The 15,618-nt window shown below is 41.2% G+C and overlaps 1 protein-coding gene across 4 annotated transcripts in view; it reads left to right on the forward strand.

Moving 5' to 3' along the window:
• Nucleotides 1–5,254: 5,254 nt before the first annotated feature.
• The window catches only part of COX16 (cytochrome c oxidase assembly factor COX16), a 47,846-nt gene continuing 37,482 nt past the window's right edge, over nt 5,255–15,618 (forward strand). Inside the window, exons 1-3 of one of the 4 annotated variants that reach the window (XM_074824329.1) lie at nt 5,292–5,379; nt 8,809–8,901; nt 9,972–10,098. In XM_074824329.1, coding sequence (XP_074680430.1) covers nt 10,069–10,098 — 30 coding nt within the window. In that variant the 5' untranslated portion in view covers nt 5,292–5,379; nt 8,809–8,901; nt 9,972–10,068. Of the gene's footprint in view, nt 5,380–8,383; nt 8,490–8,808; nt 8,902–9,971; nt 10,099–15,618 lie in introns of those variants that run through there. The other 3 variants (XM_074824331.1, XM_074824330.1, XM_074824328.1) reach the window with 3 other exon arrangements.

A 15,618-nucleotide genomic window follows, 5' to 3' on the forward strand; every position in this document is an offset into this window, starting at 1 on the left:
ATGAAAAAAGGAACAGGCACAGTGTTGAGAGGGGATTACCATTTTAGAAATGCTGTTCTCAACAGCTACTACCAAGTCAGGACTTCCACCCCCCACCCAGAAAGAACTACAAGCCCTTAAAAGGCGTGGCTGTTTCCTTTTATTGGTCGCAATAGCATGCTAAGTCCAACCGTTTCTTTAGCTCAGGTATACAGAAGTGTGGGCTTTCAGGGCTGAAGGTCTTGGCTATGATGTACATCTTGTCTGCACAGACAGCGCTTAATGGTTTGTTACATGTGCACGCTCTTAGTGAAGCAGGAGGCTTTGGGGAGGTCTGTTGGATGGAAATATAACTCACAGGATGGCCTCACTCCACTACCTCCTGAAGTGATGCATGTTTGGGCAACAAAACGTTTGCAACACGCCTCTCATTTTCAGCCTCTGAACAAATTGCTGCAAATTCTATACTGAACTGAAATCATATTCCTTATTAACCTTGGCTACTCACAGCCAATACCGCATTGTGAGCAATTTTGCAGCTCCTGGTATCCAGTCCAGCACCAATTTTGATCACTCCAGCTTGTCCAGGGATGTTTAATAAGATTTCCATCCTGTCCTCCATCCTGCTGCCCAGAAACCACGTTACACAATGTACTGTTGCACTCTCTATTCCCCTGCAGTCATTGCAGCCTAAACCAGCAGCGCAAGCTTCATTTGTCTGAAGTTCCCAGGGTGCCTGCCAATAGCCATCAGCACATTATGTGCAGTGAATTTTAAAATCTCTTTTTAGGTCCTTCTCTGGAAGAAAGTGTGAAGAGGCTTTCCCAGAGCTTTTGTCTAGGCCAGGGAAACTGCAGTCAGAAACACCTAGTTCCTGATGTGACAAAAGCCAGCCAGCCATCACCTCGTGTTTCTGCTCTGCACCTGAGCTCCAGATAAAGCACCATGTATACATCCAGGAGAGAATTAGGGCTCCAGAGGCACATTTCACACAGAAAAACCTCTCACAGTATTTCACAAAGTAAAAAATGCTTAACTGGCTGTATGGTAACCTGGACAAGAAAGCTGCACTCAGCCTCCTTGGGGACATGAATATGTGCTTGAAGTATTGGGAACAACACTTGGGGCGAGCTGTCAATGTCATAAAAAACAGATGTTTGTTTATCTACTTTTATGTTTGTCTGTCTGTTTATGGCAGTAGGGGTCACATCAAGGAGGCATCAAACCTCTATCGTAAATCAAACCCAGAATATATTCCAATCTTCAAAAGTGTTTGTTTCTCCCTACCCCTCTCTGTTCAAGGTGACCAACCAACAATGACAAGAACAAAGGGACACTGTGGAAATAAAATATATATTGATGATAGCTTTACTTCTGTAATTTAACAGCATTTTAGATTATTAAACATGAAGACATTTTAAAAGTCTAATTTACTGTTCATCTCTGGCACAGCCTGTTTGTTTTTAGGCACTTTTCTTATCCTTCCAATTATTACCAAATTATTGTTGTTATTATATCGTATTTGTATCAAGTTACACATTTGCTTTCTCTTGCTGTTTTAGAGCATAACACCATCGGAAAATTTTAGATACCAACAGTTATCAATGAAAACAAAAGAGCAGCTTCTGAATCTTAACAAGAGCACCCCATGGCACTGGCACAAACTCAACCCTTCTTCCTACTGCCAGGACTTTTGGTGCCCTTTTAAAAGTTGGAATGACAGGGCACCAACTCTGCACCTGAGCATCAGCAGCTGTGGGTTACCTCCAGCAATTCCTTGATGTGATTAATGGAGAAGACCAAAGGAAGTAATCATCAGTGTTTCATTTTCAGATGGTTTTAAATTACTCTTTGAATTGAGGCAGCAGGTGCCCTGTTCCACTTTGTCCCTGCTATGGTCGCCATCAGGCACTGATTTGGGTTGTGGAAAGGCTGTGTAGTGACTTAGGAAGTATTTAAAAGAGGAGCTTTCATTCTCCCAGCTGCACTCTGAATTGCCACAGGCTAGCAGAACATGGAAGAGCCTTTGGCTACGGTAATATGTGAAAACATCACAGCATATGCCTGGAGAGTATGTGCTCTTGTCTCTAACATGTCAGCGCTCCACCGTTGTGCATGTGGCTGTAGCTGAGAGGCATCTGAGTGGATGGCATGGCACATTTAATTACTAGCAGGAAGGAATGACTAACAGCTCTAAATCTCAGAGTAAGACTGTCCATTACCACTGTTGCAGCCAGCTTTGTTTTGAAAAGGCTATAAAAGTTTTTGAGAGTTGAGTATGATTGGGATAAGGGATAACAATGCAGGGAAAAAAACCAGCATGATCATGGCAATCTTCTTTCCTTAGGAAACCAGGCTACAGAATAAAAGGCATAGCTAGTGGCCAGGTCTTCACAATTGCTTTAATCAATGAGCTTCAAAATTACAGAAGGTGACCCTCAGTAAAGATGTGCGTCCACCTACAAAAGCTAGTGGGGACTACATGTGCAGCTTAACATTGCTGAGCTGGCTTGTCTCTTGTTGCAAGTAAAGATTCAGCTAAGTTCTGGCCATCCATGGAGTTAATACTAACACAGCCTTCAGCTCTCACTGGAGACAGCAGAGGCTGTGTATGTCTCTGTCCAGTGGTGCCCTCCATGTCTACCAATCCTGAATGGCAATGTTTCCTGCTATTTCAGCCCCGCTCTCCCACCCTGTCAAGGTATCCCGGGTACAAGCTGTAGAAGCTCTTAGTCTCTCTGTGCCACTTGCTTTCCTGAAATGTCCCTGATCTCAGTTCTGCAGGCTGGCTTTTCCCACGTGTGGAGGAAGGTGAAATACCTAGCTCTGTTGAGATTCGGTGAAGTAGTCAGTCATTTGAACTGGTCATCATTTGATCATGATTTTGCAAAGTGGCAGATTTTTGCCTTTGAGGTCCACTTTACCCAAGCCAAGTTCTTTTAATACCACACGGAAGCACAAAAGGAAGTTCAGAACACAGAAAAATGTCAGGAATCTGAGTCAAGTCCTCTCACTTAAGAGTCTTTGTACATGTTCAACTCAAAACAGATAGGTATGCTCAGGGGCGCTAGTAACCCTACATATGTGAAATACATCTCTATTGCTGGAAGTCCTTAAAAAGTAGGTATATGCAGTGCTAAATCTTCTCTAGGCTTCAGACTGCCATGCCTAGAGCTCTTCATGCAAGAAAAGGCAATCCTCACCTTGCTGACAGGTGGAAGACCACTCTCTTCACTGCTGGGAATGCTGTGGCAGCTATTGATGTTCACATGGATTTTTCTTCATTATGCACAGCATGAGCCTTCATTTCTTACCACACTATTCACTGCAGGCTTTTCCTCTGTCTGCTGGAATGGATTGATCCAGAGAAACATGTTCTTCTTTAACCTTTGAGGTTCTTGAAGGGAACATCTCCTGAGGGACTTCCTGTGGCAAACCACCCGGCCATGTGGTAGCACCGAGCTCCATCAGTCTCAGGGTTATCTTGAGAGTCTTCTGCTCTGTAGTTTTTTGTTGTTGTTTTCTCATTTCTGTGACTTCAGTGGTGGCTTTACTGAAGGTGAATTCCTCTTCCCCTTCCCCACACACATCTAAAGGGAATTTTAGCAGGAGAATTCAGGCTCAGGCCTGGGTTACTGCAGTTTTGTGGACAGTGCTTTCATCTCACCATTAGGGACTATGCTGCAGTAACTAACTTTGAATTTTCAGTCTCAGAATACAGACAGACTAAACTGCCACTCATGGATGTAATTGCCTTAATATAATAGCACAGTATGTTGAGTACAATGCTTTGTGATATTAGTGAATGGGCATTCAGAGGTACCAGCAGTAATGAGCAGTAAGAGTAACAGCATAATGTGCAGCACCCCTAAGCCAGAAATAAGAATGCCACTGTGCTAGGTGTGGTACAAACACCTAACAAAGCTAGCACGTTTGCACAAAAAGCTTCAAGGAGGAATAACGGGTGGGGACATTTCATTCCACATGCCATAGATGGCAGATGAACAAAAAAAACAGGGGCAGAAACCTCAGAGGGGCTTCAGGACATTTTAAGTCTCGATCCCCCTCTCAGCACACTCGTGCTGTTACTGGCATCCCCTGGCCTTAAATGCCAGCTGTGTATTCATGCAGGTGACAGCATGGCTCCAGCCCCATTCTTTTCGTCCCATACAGTGGAAGCTGTGTGTGTGTCTGTGTGTGTGTGTGTGTCTGTGAGTCTGTGTGTGTGTGTGTGTGTCTGTGTGTGTCTGTGTGTGTGTGTGCGCGCGCGCGCACACAACCTTGAAGTACCGTGTGCACTTACAACTGGTAACTTGGCCACAGCAGCCATAGCAGACGAAAAGCCTGGCTTGCCATGTGAGTTTGACCGTGCTACTTCACATGCATTATTTCCACGACTGACCAGCTGTTGTCACCGAAATTAGGAATGAACCTCTTAACAACAATGTAGGATTAAGAGGCAGGCATTTCTTTATTCGGTGCCAGGTGCTATGGGGGATCATTCCTCCTAACATGCACACTCTAAACCAAAAGTTCATCCTTTATATACCTTAAAGACATGAATATTCATACATTTTCCAAGAAGTCTCTGCCTTTCCGCCTATCTACTACATTTACATAATGCTGGTGTTGCAAAACTACGCATGTGTGGGGGTCTCGGGTGGTCGTTTTGGGGAGTTAGCCCCCTACTCCTTTTTCCCTTTTATGGTCATGAGTCTTTTGAGAGCAATTTCTTCTCCTTGGATGTTTCCCAACTTTGTTGTTCGGCCAAGCTGTTCTTTCATATCTGCCTTGTTTGACCAATTCTGCCAGCAGGTATCTATTCTCCAGGTTAGGATATCTTCTCTGTACACTTTAATCACTTGTTAAATTCAAAGTATTTTGTTCGGCAAAAGAACTTCTCAACATTTCCCCCCTTTGAGACTTCCAAAGTAAGATCTCTTGAGGAGTTTCACCTAAATTGCATAATTCTCATAGTACTGTCGACTTCCAGGTATAGACAACTGGGTACAACATGGCCATATAAGGTATAATGGGATGCTTCTCTTATCACTCATTGTTACAGGCCTCAACGTGCAGGCACCAACTGCTAGCAGGCATCGCTATGGCTGCAGAAAGGCGGGTGACAGCTGCCTGGGCCCGGCCGCCTGCCTGCCGAGGCCGCTCCGCCCAAGCCGCCTCCTGCCGCCAATCGCCCTGCGGGCGCCACCGCGGGCGCCAGCGGAACCCGGTTGTCGCGGGCGCGTTGCCGCGGAGGAGGGGGCCGCTGTGGCAGGCGGACCCGCGCCCGGCCGGAAGCGCGGCGGGAGGTGCCGCCCGCGGCCTGTGGGGAGGGGCGGGATGGAGAGGCTGCGGAAGCTGTGGAGGGGCCGCACCATGACCGTCGGGGTCCCCCTGTTGGTGAGCACCGCGGGGGGGGGGCACCGGCACCGGCAGCGGGGAGGAGGCGCGGCCTGAGGGCGGGCCGGTGCCCCGCCACGCCCCGCCCCCGCGGCAGCCCGTGGGGGCGAGCGGGCGCTGGGGCTGCCGCGGTCCTGCCGCCGCCTGAGGGGGGTCCGGCTCCCCGAGGGCGCGGCCCAGGGGCTTCCTCCCGCCGTGCGCGGGGCCGGCGGCTTGTGTCGGCTGGTGGACGGTGCTTGTGTCGCCCACGCGTGTCCGGGCCTGTGGGGGACTGGCGTGTGCCAGGAGAGGAGGAGGAGGGGGCGGGAGGCGCGTGTCCCGCTCTGCCCGCAGCTGCAGTGGCGGCCTTTGGGGGTCAGGGGGAGGGTTCTGAAGCATGCTCTTAAAGATACTCCTAACTGCAAGGTGAGGAGAATGCATCTCGGTGTTTTTTCTTTAAAACCCTGCTTATGTGCTTGTCTAACTTTCTTTACGTTTTCAGTGGATTTTAAACTGCAGCAGCAGTGTTGGTCTGATAATTTGTACGTCTAAATAAACGGAAAGAATTTGAGTTAAATGAGCTGATAGGTTGTTACAATTATGCTCAAAGGGAGAACTATTCGGAATAGTCAAGATGAGAAAAGATCAATAAAGTCAAAGGAATAAAAATTCTAGGACACACAGCTTAATAGATTGCACTTGCCTATCCTGAGACCTGTGCACACTAGAGGAAAAATTAAACAACTCAGATACACTTATGGATAAAAACTTGGGAAGGAAGACGAAAGCAGTAGCCAGGACAGTGTGGTTTCTGTTTATGTAATTCAGGTCTCATTTTACATATATACAATTGGTTTAGAAAAAGTAACCAAATTTCTAGGTAGATAAAGAGTTGGGCAAAGGATGATTCTAATGTTTTTATACTACTACTAAAGAAATTCGTGTCATCCTCCTCATATCTTCAGCAGCAGGCCTCAGAAAAATGGAGTGGTCCAAAGGAGGACAGTAACACTTGTCAGAGATAAAAAAGTTTTAAGGCCATTTATTTTGAAGTGACAATATGGAGGTTCTAGACTTTAAGTGTAAATATTAATGCAATTGAATACACTGAAGTATTTTTTATCAAAATACTGATGAAGACATTTGTAAGAAATTAAAACATTTAAAAAACCCCGAACAAACTAATATGGTAATACCATAACTGTATGAATCATTTGCATCAGCAGCTCCACTCCCTGATATTGCAGACAACCTCTTTGTGTAACAGCTTGCATAAAGTGATTGAGCATAGCATTAACAGCTGTTTAGATGTCCTGCTGCATGCATGTATACCTAAAAGGCCGTCCAGAACTTTGCTGCTTTCATGCCTAGATGGAATTTATTTTGCTCTCTAGTTTTTTTATGTCATTTTTTGAGTGCTCTGACATTATTCTGTAGTTTTTTTTAGATGTTTAAGGTTGCATATAGTTTTTGGTCACAGTCCTATTGTTTATGTAATTACTTGAGGTTTGCAACTTCTCTTTCAAAATGAGGGGAACCCAGGCAATTTTGTACGCTCCAGCTCAGCTTTAACTTCATAAAAGGTTTGGGGAAAATGCTATGTGATTAAATTGTAGATATTTACAGGTGGTGACCAGGTAGAGAAAAAAGTCACCACAGCTTTTCAACAATAAATATATCAGATTAATTGATAGGTTAACTGGTATAGTAGATGAGGAGATGCAATTGATACACAAGATCTTGACTTTGCTAAAGCTTTCTCCATTACCTTCACAGTGAGAACTGCACATTAGAGAAAGCACAGCAGATACGCTTCTTATCATTTGTGTTCTCAAAGGTTTGAAAAAATACTAGAAAATGTAGTTATCAGATGCCTTCCAAATTGAAAGGTATCTTAGGTGGGTTGGGTCCTGCAGAAGTAATGTGGGCTGTAATATTGTGAAAAAACAGAAATGTCATTATAAGACACAGAAACTTGTCTAAAGTAAAGTAAAACATGGAACAGGACTCTTCCAGTCTACTGAAAGTCCTCAGCTGGAGTAATTTTCCAGCTTTGTGATGCCATTGTAGAGATGATGAAGAAAAACTGTAAAGTCTAGAGGAGAGCAACATAAAAGATACAGCAGACATTCCACTGTTGAGGAATGCTTGAAGGAATTGACTTAGTTTATTTTAGAAAAGTCTGAAAAGTTCTGTACATCATATACTGAGAGTGGCAATTACTTTTCATAGCCTGGGAAAGAAGTACCAAAATAAATGAGCTTTAGATCGGATGTTAGGAAAATATTAATGTTTGTAAGGATTGAGCACTCGTGATACATCCTTTGGGTTTTTAAGGAGAGGTTAAACAACCATCTGGCAGCGATGGTGTAGATTTTCTCAGTTCTGCTTCAGTTCTGGAGGTAGGACTTCAGCTTCCCAGGCCAAGGGTAGACCTATGGTTGTCCTTTTGGCCCTCCGAGTGTTTTTGCATGATTTGCCACAGGTCACAGCAGAAATTTTTGAGACTGGTTTCTTTGACTGTACTGCTTGATTTCATTCCATTTCTGTTACTGCAGAGCTCTTTCCTCCAGAGACAGTATTATATAGAGAAATATTATATTTTTTTCCATGGTTTCATGTCTCCCTGCCTAAAATTATTCTCTCCTGTGAATACTTCAGAAAGTTTCTGTGTTGCTGCCCAAAGTCTTCCCAAGGAATAAAAAAAAAAAATCATGCAATTCTTGTCAGTTCCCCAGCTGTCTATTGAACTCTGAAAGCATCTCTGAAGCTGAACAGAATTGTGCTAAGAGATCAATTGCAGCAGAAAAGACAGTGAATCTATGCACAGAATCAGGAGCATGCCTTCATAACCCTTTAAATTCTGCTGAATTTGTTGATAATACTGAAACCAAAGGCATCTGTTAGATTCTTGCATCCTGTACATAATTTTTTTCACTAGACAGGTACAGGACTTTATTCTTCAGTACTGCTGGATTTTTTATCAGTACCATATTTGCTTTTTTTACAGGGGAAAAAAAAATCAAATGTTTTTCATATTTTCCCTTCTAACACTGCATATTTGAATGAAAAATCCCTGTGCCACTTTTTCTAAAGGCTCCAAGGTTAAAGAGATAATAATTCAAAGAAAGGTGGGTGTCTCATTATACACACGCATGCACAAATGTATATAAAAAATATTTCTTTTTAATGTAAATTATCTTGATCCTTTGTTCTTTTGGGCTGGGGGCTGTTAGAATATTTCAGTGCAGAAGGAATTTTCTTGGCTGATCTTTAAACCTCAAACAGACAACAGCTTTCAGAGTAAGATGTGTAAATTACAGTTTTCAGTCATACTTTCTCAGAAGATAATGTTTCTTTGTGAGCACCAAAAAGACTGTAGGGGGGTAGGAATTAAACCTGCAGGAAACCTTGATTTGTGAATGTTTCCTTTAACTCTAAACTTTGCAGATAAGAGATCTCTGCATGGCATATAATAGTAAGCGTGCAGGAGAGAGTGATGTAGCCTGGCATGGAATATCTTAACAGCTTGAGCGCTACAGGGTGAGTAGTCCTAAAGCACTGGTAAAAATGGTAACATCTGTGTAGATGGGGTGAGCTCCAGCACCCTTACAGATTTTGCTGTTATGATGGAGGGCTGTGCCACCTCTGTGGTAACTTAAACATCTTTGTCAGCTATGTTGACATCTCTGTTTCCTGTCGTGATAATGGGAACTCTATCACATGAAACTTAACTTACAAGTCTTCAGGATACTTGGTTCTGTTGCAGAAGAGCTTCAGTCACTGCTGCTTTACATCCCAAAATCAACTTTACCTGACCAAAAGAGATGGGTCTGTCAGTGTTCTATTGCTGCTGTGATGCTTCTGTAAGACCTTGAGAGAACAAGGCTCTTCGGTGTTATAGCTAGTGGATCCAGTGTCATACCTTTCTTATGAGACACTGAACATGTAAGGTTACTTCTTTAGTGCAGTTAGAATGTTTGAAGGTTGCTGGAAGTTATTTTTTCAGACAAGTATGAATGGTGATTCTAGATCACAGAGGAAACGTGTTTGGATTTAAAAATTGCAAAGCAGCAATAGTTTTAAAATCCATGTTGAAAAAAAATTATTTCATGTGCTCACACCACTTTCTAAAACTTGTGTTTGTGGTTCTGTTTCTGTCCTATTTTAGACAAGGATCTAAGTTGCAAAATGAATGTATAGATGCATTTCCAGTTCTGCTGTCAACATGTTACAAGGGAAGAATTAAGTTCTGAGGATCTGAAGTGGCATCTTAGCAGACAGAAAATATAGCCTGTGGCTCATTTGATGATTTTTATTGCATACCTAAAATAACTATATTGCACTATATATGTAGTGCTGCAAGTTTCAAATCTGCAGTGTGTTGCAACATTCTCCATATCTATAGCTGTAGATTTTGACTTATTTTCATTTTTCTGTGTTTTTTCCTCATGTTGTAATGACTGTACAAGATCCTTGCTTCTCCTTCTAGATCTTGTCTTTGGTGTTTTATGTGCTGTGCCTAGTGTTGCCAAAAGAGAAGATGTGGGTAGTTTGGAACACTAAAAGATTTTTCTGTGATTAAACATGTTTCTAAAATATATTTCCATCAGTGTTTATGCACACAGACTGTACTACAATGCCATCTACATTGCTGCCTTGAACAGTGCAAGTTTACTTTGATAAACACTTCATCTAGAGCCGCCAAGAATGCATGTCGTGTACAGGAGAAGAAAAAAGGTCAGTTTAGAGAGTCCCTAACAATGTTGCAGCAATGTGGTCTGTGCTTTCAGGCACCGTTAGAGAAGGTCAGTGACATCTCAGGCCCTTGTTAATGAACCAGTTGTCTCTCAACCTTTTTAACAAACAGACAACTTTTCTCAGACATCAGGACATGAAATTACACGTCTGTGGATTAGTTTTGTTCACTGGTGAAGTCAGGGTCGTCTGGACTGATGCTCAGAAATGTTTTGCAAACATTGTGAAATGGTATTTTATTGTGCTGTGTGAGTCACTGAAAGTGAAAGTTTTACAGAGTTAATGAGTAGGGAAACTCTTTTTATCATTTAAATAACTTAAGTTTCCAAAGATTTCTTTAAATACAATTTCATAAAAAGCTGCTCAGTTCTGAGTCCTGGAGTATGGAGGATCTGTCCATGAAAGATGAAATGAATGCTGAGAAATACGGAAAATGCAGTTCCAATGGACTAATCCAGCACTCGGGAGCCGAGGTTCTGTGTTGAGCGTCACAACAGGAACATAAGTACAGACTTGTCCATTTTCACTGTGTGTTTAGTCCTGCTCTAAGTCTCCACCTTCTTCGAGGGGTGGTGAAGATAAAGATGTAAGAATAATATTTATTATAGAGTATATTTAATATATTTAAAGTATATTTAATCTTCATCCCGTATCCAGTGTTGTCAATAGGGAAGTATTACTTGACCAGCAGTGGTTTCTTTTTATGTTCTTTACTGCAGGTTTCAGTTTATTGCTGTTTTGAGCTGCGTCTGACACATCACAAGAACCCCAGGTTGCTGTGGGATGTAAAGTTTCTCATTGTAGTGTACCTTGGTTAGATTTGAACCTGTGAGCAATGAGAATGATAATTTTAATAAGGAGTCAAAATTTTGGCTTTTAGAAGCTTATGAAGGAAGAGAAGATGGTGCAAACTGCACCATTTCTAGGAGAAACTGCAGCTTGACCACCATGGCAGCCTTGGTTTTCAAACAGCTGTAACTGCTGAGTGAAATTCCCTTGTCATCTGACCAGCCCAAGCAATGTGTGTAATGCAAAATGACAATGCTGTGGCTGAAAATACCCTTTTTTTTCTAATGCTCATGCTGAGGAACATACAGGTTTCTGTCTCCTGCATTGTTCTTAGATTGGTTTCTATTAAATGCATTTTGTGTGTTTTCCAATGTGTTATGAGATGGACATTTTAATAAACAGAGGTTTGGTTTTCTTCCTAAGGTGTAGAATGGTAGCATTGAAAGGATAGGGACAGTTTTTATAGTACTTTGGCCTGTAGCCATTCATATTTGCAATCCTGCAAATCACTGCTTTGAACATACTCTGTATTGAGCCAATTAGCCTGATACCTTGGGTCAAGTTTAATACTCTGCACAGAGTTCTACATGCTGTGAAAACTACACTCCTCTGCTTTATCAGTCAGCTACGGTTGGCTCCAGTTTATACCAGCTGCTCTCCTGGGTTGCCAGCATGTTATCCATGGGGTCATCTGCTGGCATATTTCATCCATTTTTGAATGTAATGCAGTTCAGTCTTTCTGCAATTTGGGAATTCTAGTATACATATTAAGTCAGTGCATTCTCTTACTTTGTCGTGCTTTTGAATGAAATAACTAAGGCATGTATAATTTGGGGTTTTGTTTTCCCCCCAAAGGAGGTCTCTGATCTGAAATAAAAATGATTTCCATTTGTTGCAGACAAGAAGAAAAGGTAGACCCTCTTGTGCTCCCATCGAGGGCAGGGAGAGGATTTAGGAAGCTTCTGAGAAGACTGCACTGTTTTTCTCTCTTTGCAGTTTCAGCGTTAGAGCCAAGTTGCTGTTGCGGCTGTGGAAAATAAACTCTTGAGAGTTAGAGCTGGCAGAGGGGGGCGCTTCAGGTTAAGATGACTTGCCTGGGTCTTTTCTGGGACTGGCAGTTTGCCCTGCTACTTTATTTAGGGAGCAAAAAAGAGACTTCAGTCTTCTGGGCTGTCAAATTGCCATCTTTCACCAGTCTTGCACTGCACATATGACAGTTCCTTAAAGAGGAAACTCCAAAACCCTTTATACTGTGATCACTGCAAACTAAAATAAAATCATTCACATGGCTGTTCTAGTTTTGAAGCTCCTGATGAATAGCTGGAGGGTCTTGCAGCAGCAGTCTTGAAGAAGAGGTTAGAAAATTATCATGTTCCTTCTCCAGTGATATGTAATCATAACATTTTCCACCACTCCATAATCTGTGTTGCCAGCACTAAATATTATGATTTGGTTAATTTAGGGATTTATGATGGGTAATTTTGTCATCTGGCTTTCACATTTGGTACTACAGCAGGAATGGCTTTCTCTAACAACAGGACGCCTGTACTATGGCAAATACCTGGTGCTGCCAGAGAAATAGTTAACTTGTTATTTTGTTAACCCAAGGAACTGAAGATGGCTGCTTTAGACTATGCAGGAAACTAAAAAAGTAGCGATCTGCTGTAAGTCCCAAGTTGTTCTGCTGTTAGGAGTCTTCAGTGACCATCTAGCTGTAGTTGGTGACAAATACAAGTATTTCTCATCCCAAGATGTGGTTCAAGGGATCAGTCTGATGCCATCCATAACTGATTGTGTAACATACTTCTCAGTGGAGAAGTAAACAAATAGAATTTTTAAAAGAATGTTATTAAAGAGAATTTTATGTCATTTTTTTACATAAAACATTTATTGAGGTTTCTGAGTGTATGTGACAGATGGTGCTCTTATGTCACATCCTATCTTTCATTTTGTTTTGGAACATGCAAGTCTTCCATGCATGCATAATTGCATTACAACATTGTAGGGGTTTTTTTGGTGTACTCACTGAAACATAAAGGAATAATCCAATGTGAGATCTTTAATGGGGGGTTGTGCTAGCAGTGCTTTTAAGCTGTTTACTTTGGTGTTAAGTGCTGGCTGACTAGTATGTTTTACGATTTTTGCCTTCTTAACGTAAACTTCAGGTGTAAAGGAAAAAGTGAGAAGTTCATTAATCATCAATCTGTTGAATGCATTCGAGTAACTAGACATGATATTTACTACATAATAACATTTTTTGCTCCACATTCTGAAGCATATAAAATGAATAGTTGCCTCACAATGAAAGAATGCGGGTGTATTTGAACTTTCCAGGTTGAGTACACTTCATATGCCAATGCCTTAACATTTCATGATGCAAGTTAAATATCTGTATGATTCTAAAAATGGAATGAAGATAAATATATCTTAATTTTCATTATATGTGGGATTACTTTTTCCCTTTCACTTAACTGGAGAGTGAACTTGAGCCTGACTTCCATTAGAATGTTGTCAACCTAACTTTTGTTTATATGGCACCCTGAATGGCTTCTCCTGTCTATCTTATATCTGGACTAGTGAATGGAACAGTCTGGACTTCACTGTTGCCCTTGGCTTACATTGAGCAAATTTGTCCATTGTAGTGCTTTTTTAACTGAAGAGTGTTTTGCAAGGAATGTAGAGATTATCTCTATTTTACAAATTGGGAAACTGGAAATGTATGCGAGGCATACAGATATGCAAAGCCAACAAGCTGATAATGTTGCTGGAATCTTTAACTTGAGTCTTATCCCACTTCTAATTATTCCGACTGGTGACTTTTGATGCTTCATTGTTGTTTGTATGCATTCATTGTTGTTTGTATGTATGCACTGAAGATAGTGAGGACATCTTCCTTCATAATGCAAAAAAAGGGAAAGGAAACACTTAAACCAAGACTAATATTTCCACTCAGTGCATTGTCAGTCACTGAGTCCTTTACTATCTTTAATGCTATTATAGTTGCATAAATTCATTTATACCTTCTTTTATTGGCTTTTGAACACAGTTTTCAAAAATCTGATCATCTGAATAGCTGTCCATTGCTGCTCTGGCTTGTGTAGATCAAGGCAATTCATGCTCAGGGCTGTCAGCTAACTGTATTGACATGCTGTTGGTTGATTAAATAGGTGTTGAATATGACTGATTCTGGTCTGGTTTTGCAATGCAGTCTTAGACATCATGTTTTGTTCTTTAGAACATTGGTCAAGTAAACTCGTAAACATTTTTGTGTGTATTCTGTGCTTCTGAAGAGTATTTAATCTTCATCCTAACCTTCAAGCATTACACTGTGTAATATTTCAGAGACATTTGTAATTTCTTACAGCATCAATGTGCTTTGACTCTGATGCAGCCTAACTGATGTTTCATCATAAGATAAATCAACCATTGCAGTATTGGAAGTGTAAAGGCAACTATACTGGTAATGGCTGATAAGCAAAATGTGCCAACTTGCCAGGCTAGTTATGCTGCTTATGCTGGATGAAGAGAAAAGTACATCAGAAACCGAGTGTTATTTTCCTTTTAGTAGTATAAAGGTGATGTGAGTAAAATTAGTCTCGGGCCAAAACCTGTCTAAAGGAACTGAGAGATGTGTGTGTATCAACTTCTTTATCATGTGTGTAGCTCCAAATGTAAAATGCACCGTATGATAGATGGTTGCTGTCAAAGAAGTGATAGGATGTGGTGAGACAAAATGAGTAGCACATGACATGTCATGCAACAACCTTCTTGATTTTTCCTTAGTTACAGTGTGCATTACATAGTTTTAAATGATCAGAACTAAAGCATGTAATATTTCTTTTTTAGCTTGGAGCATAGCTTTGTAAGCTGCAGTGTACCTTTTCATTATGTTAAACAATAGTTGGGTTATGAGGAACAGGCCAGTTAAAGGTCTCGCACTTGTTCATATTGCATCTCATAATGGTATATACTTCATGCAGGTTTGTTGTTGGGCAAACTAATATTTAATTGATGTCACAAGTAATTGCTACTTTCTGCCTGGTTTAACAGTTGTGTACTGAACCATTTCTAGTGCAATTGCTTTTGCCCCAGCATAGCCACTCTTTGACAACATACTAATATATACAGAGGCAATAAGCTGTGGTTTGTAACAGCCATGAACTTGTCTATAGCACTTCTGATTTCCGTTCATTAGACTCAAAGTTTGTTAAGTTAACTCATTAACTGTTAATTAGCATAATACCTGTTAGGACTTAAGGAAGATCAGGTAATGAAAATTTATGCTGAGGTGTCAACCATATTGAAATTAAAATATAGTCTGATTCTTGAGTCCTTCAGTGTTATGTGTTACCATATCTTCAGCTGACAAATCTTGTGCTTTGATTGACTAAATCTTGAATAATATTCAGGTTCTTTTTAACCATTTGAGTACTTTCTGTTTCCTGTTATTCTTTCTTACCAAAGTACTGACACATGAAGAAGACTTTTTATTTTTTCCCCTTTATACGAATACCATTTTTTCTGTTCTGTATTTTGATGATTCGATATTTGCAAGAGCATCATCAATTCCTTGAAGAGTTATGATACAAGTATGGTGCCATCCAGTTTTTGGTAGGTCAAATTTCTAGTTGCTACCACATGATGATTTTCTGATTGGCTTTCTGAAGTTTGAGTTCTGTGGCCTAGCAGCTGGATAGACCAAAAATTTTGGCC

Source organism: Strix aluco, chromosome 4, assembly GCF_031877795.1.
Source record: "Strix aluco isolate bStrAlu1 chromosome 4, bStrAlu1.hap1, whole genome shotgun sequence".
Taxonomy (NCBI): Eukaryota; Metazoa; Chordata; class Aves; order Strigiformes; family Strigidae; genus Strix; species Strix aluco.